At 44.8% G+C, this 12,414-nt stretch overlaps 1 protein-coding gene across 1 annotated transcript in view; it reads right to left on the bottom strand.

Moving 5' to 3' along the window:
• The window catches only part of rab11fip4b (RAB11 family interacting protein 4 (class II) b), a 40,875-nt gene extending 30,867 nt beyond the window's left edge, over positions 1–10,008 (bottom strand). Inside the window, exon 1 of the mRNA XM_080759799.1 lies at positions 9,550–10,008. Within this exon, the coding sequence (XP_080615925.1) occupies positions 9,550–9,627 (78 nt within the window). The 5' untranslated portion in view covers positions 9,628–10,008. The remainder of the gene's footprint in view (positions 1–9,549) is intronic.
• Between the last annotated feature and the right edge of the window lie 2,406 nt (positions 10,009–12,414).

The raw sequence follows: 12,414 nt of genomic DNA, 5'->3' as shown, positions 1-12,414 counted from the left end.
TTTAATTTGGGTGTGTTCTACTTCTAAATAAAGTGTTTTGTGTTGATTGTGTAATTTATTTGTATGTGTTCCTTCCTTCCTTCCACGCGCTACGTCCGGCTGGGGAAACTCTCCCCTGTCAGGTGAAAACAAGCAGCTTGGACGCCTCATGCATAGAAGGAAGCATGAGGTCAGTCCGCTGCCCTCTCCAGGTTGGCAGAGGAAGTGTAGCGCCGAGGATTACGTTAGATAATTGACACTGGGTGAAAAAATGGGTTGCAAAAGTGTGGGATAAAAAAAAGAAAAAGTACACACCCAATGCTCGGACGCAAACTAGATTCACGCAGTCTGGAAGGGCAAACAAACTATTCTCAGTAGTTTGTTCACCTTTCTTTCTTACCGTGACCCTGCACACGCACACACACACACGCACACACACACACACACACACACACACACACTTTTTCAAGTGTTAAACTCCTTTCATCCAGTTGAGCTATATTCTTACGGCCAACATTAAAACGATGAACTTCACCTCTCTCTCTCTTCATCTCAGTGCAGACTGAGTGCTGTGGGTCAATACATTTTTTGTGCTGAACGAATCATTAAATTTGCCCCCTTTGGCCCCGGCGTGGAGAATGATGTGTGGATGACCACGCATTTCAAGCCATCATCATCAATCCATGTTAGTGGAGAAGAGAAGAGGCTTTTTGAACTTGCCCTGCAGCCATGGCAAAAGCACAGAAAACAAAGAGAGAAAACCACCTCAAGTGAAACAATGTGGCATGTCCTACAATTTATAATGTTACGCTATGTACTGTATGTGTGGTGTAACAATTTGCTGCATAATTTGGGTTTGTGAAAACACTTGTATCGCCTCATATCGCACAAATCGTTAGCTGGATGTTAAAATTCACTCAGCGCCACCGGTTTTGGCCCTTGTTGCCTCCGAAGCCCATTATAAATAAAATAAAGAAATTGTAATTATATTGTGCATGTAATGTGCATGTGCATGTGCATGTGCATGTGCATGTGTATGTGCATGTGCATGTGCATGTGCATGTGCACCTGCACACCAGATTAGAGGAATTTTCTAAATATGGATGAAGTAAAAAAAATAAAATAAGAAAAAACCCAAAAAACCGAATATATATATTTTTAAATTATTATTAAAAGGTAGAGTAAGTGATTTCACTTAATTCAAATATCACTTATTTTTTTGTTTTGTTGTGATAATCCTCTCTACTATAGAGTGTGCTGACCATATAAGGAGTTCCTCCCTGTCCCCAGTTAACCCCTGGGGGTCAAAAAACATTAGGTTTCGTTTTTGACTCTCTATCCTGATTGGACGAAGGCTTAGGTCCCACAGCCAAAAACGAAACCTATGGTTTTTTGAGTGAAATCACTTACTCTACCTTTAAAAAAGAATTAAGGCGCCATTGTTTTTTGTTTTTTTTTGGCTTTCGCCTTTATTTTATATATTTTATGGAGGGACAGACAGTAGGCTGACAGGAAATGGGGAGAGAGATGGGGGGGGGGGGGGGGGGGGGGGAGACATGCAGTAAAGGCCGTCGAGATCGGGAGTCGAACCCGCGGCACACTGCCAGACTGGATTACCAGCCAAGGTGCCTGGACCGCTGAGCCACGGCCCAGGCCGCACTGAGACAGTTTTAATGACTATGCAGCTTCAAGTTCATAGCCCCCAGAGGATGACTGCTACTGATGTTGGTGACCCAATGCCCCTTTCCTCTAACATCGCCCTTAGGACAGAATTTCCACCGGATCACATTTTACTCTCAAACAAGATTTCTCCAAAAACGATTGGCTGGATTATAAGATGAGCTAGTGATTTTGGAGAGCCCACAGCTTTTCCTTAACCCATTTTTTGGCGTTATAATTTAGCTATTGAAAAATAGCAGATCTACAAGCTCATTGCGAGCTTGTAGATCTTATACTACGAGCTTGTAGGTCTGCTATTTTTGAAGAATCGTGAAAATGTGCCTCAAATTTGGAATATATTTTTTCAGAACGAACGTTTTTAACTCAAATCTTTGCTTCTGGGGGGGGGGGGGTCCCTGGAACAACATATTTTCAGATGGGGGTCGGAGGCCAATTACAGATCATCTTTGGGGTCCTTGACATGAAATATTGAGTGATATAGGCCTATTTCAGAAAACTGTCAGGATTTAGAAGACTTAGAAGACTAAATGGGTTAAATTCCTTATAGTACCGTTCTTCTGCCAAAATGTCCAGCCTCGGTGTAGGGGCTGCTAGCAGAGCTTTTATACTCAAATGGACTGCCTATAGCCTCAACATCCCAGCTACACAAAAGTGCTGGAGACAGACAGAGATGTAAATAGAGACAGGCAGACAGAGCTATGCAATGGGTGGGCTGCTAGATATGTACGTATAGCCAAGGGAATAAACAATCTGATTCAATGGACGAAGCTTTGATTTATAGCATTTCAGCAGAAAATACAAAAACTCTGGGTTGGGATAGCGAGTGAGTGAGTGAGTGAGTGAGACACATAGACAGAGGGAGAAAGAGACCTAGACAGACAGACAAACAATGTTTACTTAAAGAGAATGATGGAGAAAAGTGAGACAGAGAGAGAGAGCGAGAGGGCTCCTTTGAAATGAATTGAATGTGAGATAAAGAGAGAAAAGGGTGAGATAATTTTATGTCAGCCTGGACTCCACAGATAAGAAATGCTTCTCTGCGGTAGCATCCTCCAACCATTTGTCAAAACGGCTCTCTCGATCTCTCCCACACTGTCTCATTTCTTCTTCGAGAGCTTAAGTGCTCTCTCCACAACTACTGTAAGTTCAACTATAAAATGACCAGTCAGCTTTAATGCACCATCTATATTCTATAGAGCTTTGCTCTGTGCTCTCCGTGGTGGGGTTATCTCTTTATATTGAGTAGTCAACACACTAAGGCCCAAACGGCACCAATGATTCGCCATGCAACTCCTTGCAACATGCAACTCCTTGCAACATGCAACTCTGCGTGCGACAGAATGCTATAACTGGACATATCAGTATCACACACAAGTGCTGACGTGCGCCGAGCTGCAACAAACATCCGTTTCCACAGCAATGATTTTTGCGACATAATCGTAAACCGCTGGGTTTCCGTGGCAAGTGTTTTTGCGACTTGACGTGAAGGCGCAGACAACACACACACACACACACACACACCTTGGACGGAAATGCCAATAAAGCTCCTTTGAATTGAATCACTTGCGACGCAATGTAACTACATGCGCCGACGTGCTATGGGACCTATCAGACCGCTGCGACGAACGCTAAATCGGTTTCGTTGCGTCTCAAATTATTGGTGTAGTTACTGTACGTTAGGGCCTTAGGCCCAAACCATACCAATGATTTGCAAGGAGTTGCATTGGTGCGGCTTGGGCCATAGTTGGTTCCTCAGAAGATCTCGTGGGGCCATCAGAGGATTTACAAAAATGAAAAGAGAGATATCAGTAAATACAACACATGTGTTCAATAAGTGGGTTTGTCAATACATCAACATCAAAGTCAAAGTCAAAGTCGTACGATTTGTCACACACGTTACCGCAGTGAAATTTGTTCTCCGCATTTGACCCATCTCTTGGAGCGGTGAGCCACAGCCAAGGAGCGGTGAGCTGCAGCCAAGGAGCGGTGAGCCGCAGCCAAGGAGCGGTGAGCCGCAGCCAAGGAGCGGTGAGCTGCAGCCGTGCCGCGCTCGGGAATCATTTGATTAGTTGATTTGACCCCCCAATCCAACCCTTCAATGCTGAGTGTCAAGCAGGGAGGCACTGCAGGACCCCGGCCGGGGATCGAACCCCGACCTCCCAGTTTCAGGGCGGACACTCAAACCACAAGGCCACTGAGCTGGTCAGTGAATGGTAATATTGGGCACTATAGGGCTTCCCCTAGTTTTACCGAATTACTGTACAGACAAGAGGTGTGGTCACTGTGGTGTTTCACTCTAAAATAAATACATAAATACTTTAGCCGCTGAACAAAAAAACATTAGCTTCACAGCACTGTATTTTTCTTCTCGAATCGCTCGCTTTTCAAGTGCATGCATTTATATTTTATGTACGGTTCTTAGTATATATACACTCTTGTCTGCTTGTACGTGTATTTGTGTATGATTCACCTCCTGTGGCAATAGTTGACCCCGACACAATCACACAGACAGACACACATAGGAGGAACTAATGACTCATAATCCGGCCACAATTTCACACAGTATAAATACTGTCAGCACATTGGTTTTTGACAGCTGAGCTGATACGCGTACGGTACACCCTCGCCACTCCACTGGCAGATAGATACTTCCACTCTCTCTTACTGTACAGAAGTTACATTTTCACACAAGCTCTGTGTCTTCATTAGATGTTGGCCGAATGTCACAAAGATTGAATGTCATTTTTGTTTTCTTTTGGCACATGGCCACTGTTGGGTAACCTGACGCTGCCAGATCCAAAAAGCTTGCTACACAAATTTGTTTCACAGCTTATTTGGATCTGGGATCGCGGAAGCAAATTCGATGACGGGGCTGTTCCTTTTTTTCAAGATACATGGTAGATGATTGGATGGGAGCGTCTGTCTATCACCGTGTGGGCGTGCAAACACAACCAATCATATCGACGTGTCTATATACCGTCACATCCGCATCCCGCCTTTAGCTCACGCTGATTGGTTCGGTACGAAGCAGATCTGACTCAGGGCTCAACTCCGTCAGAGATCCCAGATGAGTGTTGTGTTGGGGAATATGTTTCCGCAATACCGCCCTCATCTGGCAGCGTCAGGTTAACTGTTGGGTGCTTCAGCTTGATAGTTGATACCGATCAATACTGTTTTGATGTTTTCCTATACTTCCTTGAAGGGATTCCTTGAAACAGAATTTTCATTGTGCCATTTCAATCAACGATCTTGGACAGTTAAAGTCAATATTTACAAGAATAGACAGCTGCACGTCAAGGTGTGATTCAATCACACCAGGTATCAAATCTTGCATCTGCTCCATACCCTGGGGTATCGTTGGGGTACAGTTACAGTACAAATGTTCAGTTAGACCTCCTACATTCATATAAAACTACATTTGCATGTAATATCTCAGTCAGCTGATGACAACATGAATTCACTATCGGTGCTTGCTGATTTGAGCTCTATTTTTGGGAAATCTTCCAAAGTATTTTGGGGGGGGACAAAATAGCTAAAATTGCTGAGATTGTATATGTAGTCTATTTTCGCTATTTGTCACACAAATACGCAATTACTGTAAGGCCAAGAACAGAGGCAACCCATGTCCAGTTTACTAACTCAAGTACAGAGGGTTGAAGTGGTTAATGGACATTTCCACCTGAGTCCTGTGGGGAACAGGTAGTTATACTGCTTGGATTACCAGGAATGTTGTCCTGAACAATGGACAATGTAGGACAGCAGAGGAACCCTGGGGACCAACTACAGGGATTCTCTATGAAACCTGTAGAGAGTGGAAGCACATGTAGCATAGCCTCTCCCTAGGGTGAAATAATAACTGAACTGTGTGCGCGTGTGTGTGTGTGTGTGTGTGTGTGTGTGTGTGTGTGTGTGTGTGTGTGTGTGTGTGTGTGTGTGTGTGTGTGTGTGTGTGTGTGTAGCTTGAAATGCACGCCTTGTTTAAAAAGGTCATATTGCAGATATGTGTGTGTGTGTGTGTGTGTGTGTGTGTGTGTGTGCGCGCGCGCAGGGTGTGTTTGAGAGTAAATGTTTATTCACCCAGACATGGTCTCTCACAACGTGACAGATGAATGGAGCATAATTAATAATGGTGTACAAGGGTGCATACACAGGGAAACTCGAGGACAGTGGCAACAGTGTATGGTGTCCAAGAACAATCCGTCAATACAGTCGTGTGTGTAAGGGTGTGTGTGTGTGCGTGTGTGCGCGACTGCGTGTGTGCGCGAATGTTGTGTGCGAGAAAACATCAATACCAGTGTCATGATATTATGTTTGATTCTTTTTAGACAAATGTTAAATCCTTTTCTCAGATTGAACAACAAAAACAGTGCTACGATGCTGCACGTTCAATTGTTCATTGTTACAGGGGCCGTGATAAATGCAAACGCAGATCCGACTGTTCATTGCTTAATAAAAGTTAACTTTCTTTAACTTGCTGGATTTGCAGCTATTCTGTTTTTCCATCATACACGGAATAGAATCATGCCGCGATGACAACCAGATCGATCTATCCATCCATCCATCCATCTGGCGCGGTGTGTTATTCTAGTTTCCGTAAACACCGCCCCACGTGTGAGACTAGAATTTGCTTTGTAAAACACAGACAAGGATGTTTGTGGGAGCTACTTCTTCACTCAAGTGCTGTACATCTCGAGCCTATGCATGCATTCACATTTCACTAAATCCCAAGCTTAAGCTATACAGAATCAACTAAGTGTGATATTGTGGGGAACATGTCACACCCAACACCAATGGCACACACACCCTGGTGTGTGTTTGTGTTTATTATCCATCCGTTTGTCCTCGAGGTGTCAAGCCCCTGTTCCCACACAGAGCAACAAGTGCTGAGCAACAACTAGTCCTGTTCAAACAACAGCCAACAGACTCCTCCCTCATATGAAAACAATTCAAGGAACAAAGTCAATGTTAGCATGACAGAGTCAAACCAAAGTCGTCAGCTGGGTCAAATTGTACAGTTCCGTTTTCATCATTAAAACATACATGTGTGTGTGCCGTGTTGGCCACGCAAATCGGCAGTCTTGTATTTGATAAAGCACTGTTTCCCAGTGTGGGTCACAGACCAATTATTATGGGTAAATCGTAAATACATTGGTTTCCTACATTTAGTTTTGTTTTTAATCATATTTTCACTAGTTTTGGGTCTGGGAAGGAACCACCGTGATATGGAATGTTTTGTAAGAATTAAAAATTAGAAGACACGTTACATTTGAACACACATTGCTGTGACTGTTGCCCTTGTCATTAGGTAAATTACAATAGAACAAGGAGAAAATAAGATGAGCAGACGCTATAGCCGGTAATATGGCTGAATAAAAAAGGCCATCGTCTCACACTCTGAGCTGCAGTGTGTTCTGTTCCGTCCTCCATGACGCCAGTGAGGAAAAATGAAAACAATTGTCCACTGAAAAGAATCCGCCTGTCTTTTCTTTACAGAAAGTCCATTGTCTTTTTCTTAACTTTGTCAGGCCTCTATCTAGCTGCCATCCACTGAATGGGGATTAGAGGGGCAGACCCTCCGCAGGTGGTCGTCAGCTGTGTGTTTCAGACGTTATCGTGAAAGGCTTGGACAAAAGCTCCAACGCCTCGTCACCTTTTTATACTCTAAATTAAAGCCTACATGATGTTTGACTGTGTAAAACATGAACAACGTTTATTGTTTAGGGTCCTTCAAAATACTACATCTCTTAATTTCAATGACAAACTTGAAGGTGGTAACTCTTTTCTGTAATTCTGTGCGTGCACGCGCACACACAGAAACAAACAAACAAACTGTTCTGTTCTCTTACTTAACCTGGCTGTGTCTATAGTGAGTACACAGCAACGGTCAAGTAATTCAAAGAGAACACATTATGCAAGGAGGATAGGCATAATGTATGTTATTTTATGTTAGATTTCTTATTATCACTCCCTCCGTCTTCCGGTTTCTCGCTCTGTCAAAGAACCAACCCACACACTGACTGTACAGGAGAGGTTCCCATCTCTGACTGATGCAGATTAGCTGCCATTTATCCAGGGCTCAGCGCTGATAATCTAGTTATTCTAGTCCTGGTACAAATACAGTATGCTGTCTGGTAGACAAAAGGGGCAGCATTTCAGCACACAGTTTTCACTGTTTTAGATGAACGGAATCCTGTTTTTGGAATTGGATACATCGAAATCTGTACTATACAGTAAGTAAATAACCCAGAGGGCTTAAACTAAAGTAGTATTAATGACCCAATAACAAAGCCAATGAGTAAAATGGATTAAGTAACATGATCTGGTCAGAGGCCACTGTCCTCGGTTAACTCAAGAGTCTGGACTGTGATACTGGTGGACACGACTCAAAACGTCACTTCTTTAGACAGCACAGCAGACGTGAAATAACCAGATCATTTTAAGTGCATTATTGTCGTTCTTTAAAATATGGTGAAGAATACTGTCAATAAACTAGTAAAAACATCACTCCTTCAATATTTATGCCAATGGCATTAATGCATTGCTATATGCTAAAAACATTTAAAATGCCAATATCATTTTTTACTATGAAAAACCTGCATCTCCCATCATCTCCGTAATATGGTCACGCCTCGTGACGTCACGCCAGTCCATATTTGGTCAGTTGGACACGTCACGCCACCGTATATGGCCGTCTCCATCACGACACTGACCTCATCAAACTCTGGACACCATGAAGAAGACTGGATCATCTCCATATATGGAGCTGACCTGACCATTATGTTGATCATTCTGAGCCCCCCATGCCAAAGTGCCAGCGCTCGCCCAGCAGTCTGCCCGTCACCCAGGCGGATGTGTTGCACGCGACCTCACCCTTTAGGTCTTCTCGCCCTTACTTAGGGCATCTTACTGGGTATATAATGGTCACACTGTTTTGGGGGTTAAGGTCTTCCTGAAACATGTTTATTCTCAGGGTTTTATCACAGTGCTTTTACAAACACGCCAACAGTATTCCTTTGCATGTGAAACCTACCAGTGTTTAGCTGTGATCATAACATCCAGGCAGAATGCCATTGGACACAGAACCAAAGAAGTTACAGACATCACATGGTCCAAGAAGCAGAGAGTTGCCGTGGCTTACATGTCTGTCTTTCTCACTTTCCTGGGGTTTTATCCCAATATACCTCCTCCATCTGTTTCTCCTTCGGTCTCCTGTTCTCTCCCCACTGTACTATACTCTAGTCTAGTCTATCCCATCCGCTCCGGGCCTCATGCAAGGGGGTAGCTCTCAATTAATCCCACTAATAGAGATGGAGAGCCGAAGTCAGATGGAAACCCTCTGTAGCCACCACCAGCACCAGCAGCAGCAGCACAGCCACACAGAGAAACACACAACTATATACATAAGATAGAATCGCAGCTAGACAAGGAGACGAGGAAGAGGAGACAACAGACAGACATTGAAAAAGGGACAACATTACAGCATCAGAAACACTAAAAAGTAGAAAAGGCACGGTGTGGTGTTTCTGGTGGTCTCACCACACACACACACACACACACACACACACACACACACACACACACACACACAGACACACAACTATAGCCCTGGTCCAGTGCTTACAGCGAGTCTCTCTCTGAAGCACTGGACCAGGGCTAACACACCACCCACCAGCCTGGTGGTGTGGTTTGCTGGGGTCATATAATGGTTAAACACACACACACACACACACACACACACACAATCCCTCGACCCCTCTCTCTCTCTCCTTACTTCTTTCACTTCTCCATCTCTTTCCACGTTATAATCCCCCAATGTGACACTGACACCCCCTTCCCCCGACCCCTTTTAGCCGGCCCGGGCTGCAGCAGGCGGCCAGTGGTCTCTCTTACCCTGTGTGCTAGTGAGGGGGGTCCATGGTGCCCCTGCCTCCACTCTCCGCCAGACAAGCCCTCATTCGCTGAAGTCATCCACTTGCCCCGTCCGCCAGGGCTAAGTCCACTGCGAACAACACACGCTGCTCGCACAACACCACATACAGGTGTTCAGTTCACTGGAGGAGGAGGTGTCTGTCAGCCAGGGATAGATATAGTCCAAAGGGTAAAGTCCTGACTCCCGAGGCTTGGTATTGTAGTCCCGAAACACAAACACAACACAGAATGTCTAGCCGGAGGAGAGCCGCTTGTATCGCTGTAACCAGCTGCACTGGCTGGGATGGGTTTTCCCAACTGCAACCGGGCAGAGACTGCAGCCGCCTGGGCGCACATACACACACACTCACTCACACACACGTACACTAGAACAGGCTCTGGCACGCACGCACACACGCTTGCTTACTCACTCACACACACTCACTCCCTCCCTCTCTCTCTCTCTCTCTGGCTGCAGCCAGACATGAGCCTAAAGAAATCGTAGGCGCAGACGTCTCGGCGGTTTTTAGACAGCTGGTGGATGGAGAAAAAGCTCCACGTCCGCCGACGACGTCCGCTCAACGGCCAGCCGACAGCTGACGCTCTCCTCTGCGGCAGAGACAGCTGCCGACAAGCGCGTGTCACCCGGCAGTGAGATAGGCACTAGCCAATGGAACAGATGCAGCCGCAGCCCATCCACTGGGCGGGTATTCACTTGTAGTTTTCTTCTTTCACGGAGTCAAACGCCCCCTGGGCAGTGGGCACATCGAAGTAACATTCTGTCCACTCCAAATTGTTAACAAAACATTGAAAAATCGTCTGAAGAAATGTAAAGCAGTGGTTCTCATGTTTGCTTCAGATCACCCCTGTAATCTTTTCATCCATGGCACCCCTGGCTGAATTACATTGTCATTTACTGTAACCCTGATCCATGATGACATTGAAAATAACTTTATATTTATAAAATAGCGCGTTCACTTCACCCTCCACAGCCCTTCTCATCATCAATAACCTCATTCTCCGTGGTGTAGTGGTTAGGATTCTGCGCTCTCACCGCGGCGGCCCGGGTTCGATCCCCGGTCAGGGAACACTGTTTTATGATGAATTCCTGTTCTGTTCTTTAACTATATAGAAGTGTCTATTTATACGTCTCTAAATGTTTTGATGAATTGAACCATGTGGACCCTGTTGTAAACAAGTGTAATGCTTAATTGGGTCGTTCACTCACAGTTAACAGTATTTGTATTGAGTTTGTGCTTGAAATGTATTGTAATTCTGCAAACTGTTAATAAATATTTAAATCAATAAATCAAAAATATCCTTCTCCTTCTCACCGCCGGGTGACACACTTCATTTTTATGCTTGTCGGCAGCTTACATCTGACGCGGAGGAGAGCATCAGATGTAAACTGGCCGTCGCGCAAGTCGTCGGAAAACAAAACTATTGTAGCCTCGGCAGGGAGGCGAACCCGGGTTGCCAATTCCAAAGGCATATACATTAACCACTCGACTAGAGAGTCATAACTTGACAGCCATGTTGTAACGCAGCAGCATATAGCCTACACTAGAATGCGCCTTTGTGTCAACATCTTGTCACTCACTCACTTGTCACTCTCACGCCCACTTCGCCAACCAAGAAATAGAAGACTACATGCCATTGAATAGGCTTCCGGGTGCGTCCCCTCTCGGGACCGCCCACTTTCCGTAGAGTAGAGCGGAGACGTCTGCGCCTACGATTTCTTTAGGCTATGGTGTGACTGCAGTGTCTCTCTCTCCCTGGTTCGCCGGTTGACTCACATTCACACACAGTGCTCGCACACTACGGTCTATGCATGCACTGAGTGATCACAGAGGCAACAGTTGTTGAATTCATCGCCCCTCCTTCTCCCCCCTTCCCTCCTCCCTCTCGGGGTGGTTGCTTAGCAACTGGCTTCAGGGGGCGGGTTTTGGGAGCTGCAGACTCTTCCCCTTGGCCGCCGCCCACTCAGGCCACATTTGCATGTTGAAGGCCCTGCCTACCCGCCTCTGTCTGTCTGTCGGCAGGAGATAGGATAGACAGGCTAAAAAGAGAATAAAAAGTAATATAAATATAAGACCTAATAAGTAGCATTTGCATTGACCAGGTAACAGTTTAGCATAACGAACTACCGGTATTTCCTTACAGTGTATAGCAGGGGTGCCCACACTTTTTAGACTTGAGAAGTTGAGAGCTACTTTCAAAATCACCAGCTCAACAAAATCTACCCACCGAAAAAAGTATCATACCATTGCTGAAAATAGTTTATAATACCTGAGGGGGCTTTAGAATAGCGGAGTTGGCGTTACATATAAGACAAAAATGCACTTGGAATTCGAAATAGAGGGGGAGAAATGGAATAGGTATAGGGTTTTTTGTATTTAACCTGGTCAAACTGTACATCTATCATCCATAAATGGATATGTACATATCTGGTACTATTAACACTGGATGTACTGCTGTGTACAATGTCAGCCGTCTCCACAGTGAGAATATGGACAGATGTGCAGTCAACGTGCAGTGAATATAATGAACAATATAGGCCACAGAATCTATGTAAGGTGTGAAATAATACAAGATCACATTTTAAATATTACGAATAAGAACTGAAGTTACCGCACAGCCAAAAATGGAGACGACGCTGACCAGGATTGGTCTTTCAGGTTAAGGATGGTTTATTCCAACAAGATACTCTCTTGAGTACTATGAAGTGTTCTCTGAGCAGGCTGTTTTATGGGGAAAATTGGGAAATGTTTATCATATACTGTAGTTAGATGATATTGTACAGACGCCATGAATCATAAACAAAGACAGAATTATTATACTAACAAT

Source organism: Protomyctophum bolini (genome assembly GCF_963924005.1).
Source record: "Protomyctophum bolini genome assembly, chromosome: 3".
NCBI classification, from domain to species: domain Eukaryota; kingdom Metazoa; phylum Chordata; class Actinopteri; order Myctophiformes; family Myctophidae; genus Protomyctophum; species Protomyctophum bolini.
This window is presented reverse-complemented; position numbering and strand designations above follow the sequence as displayed.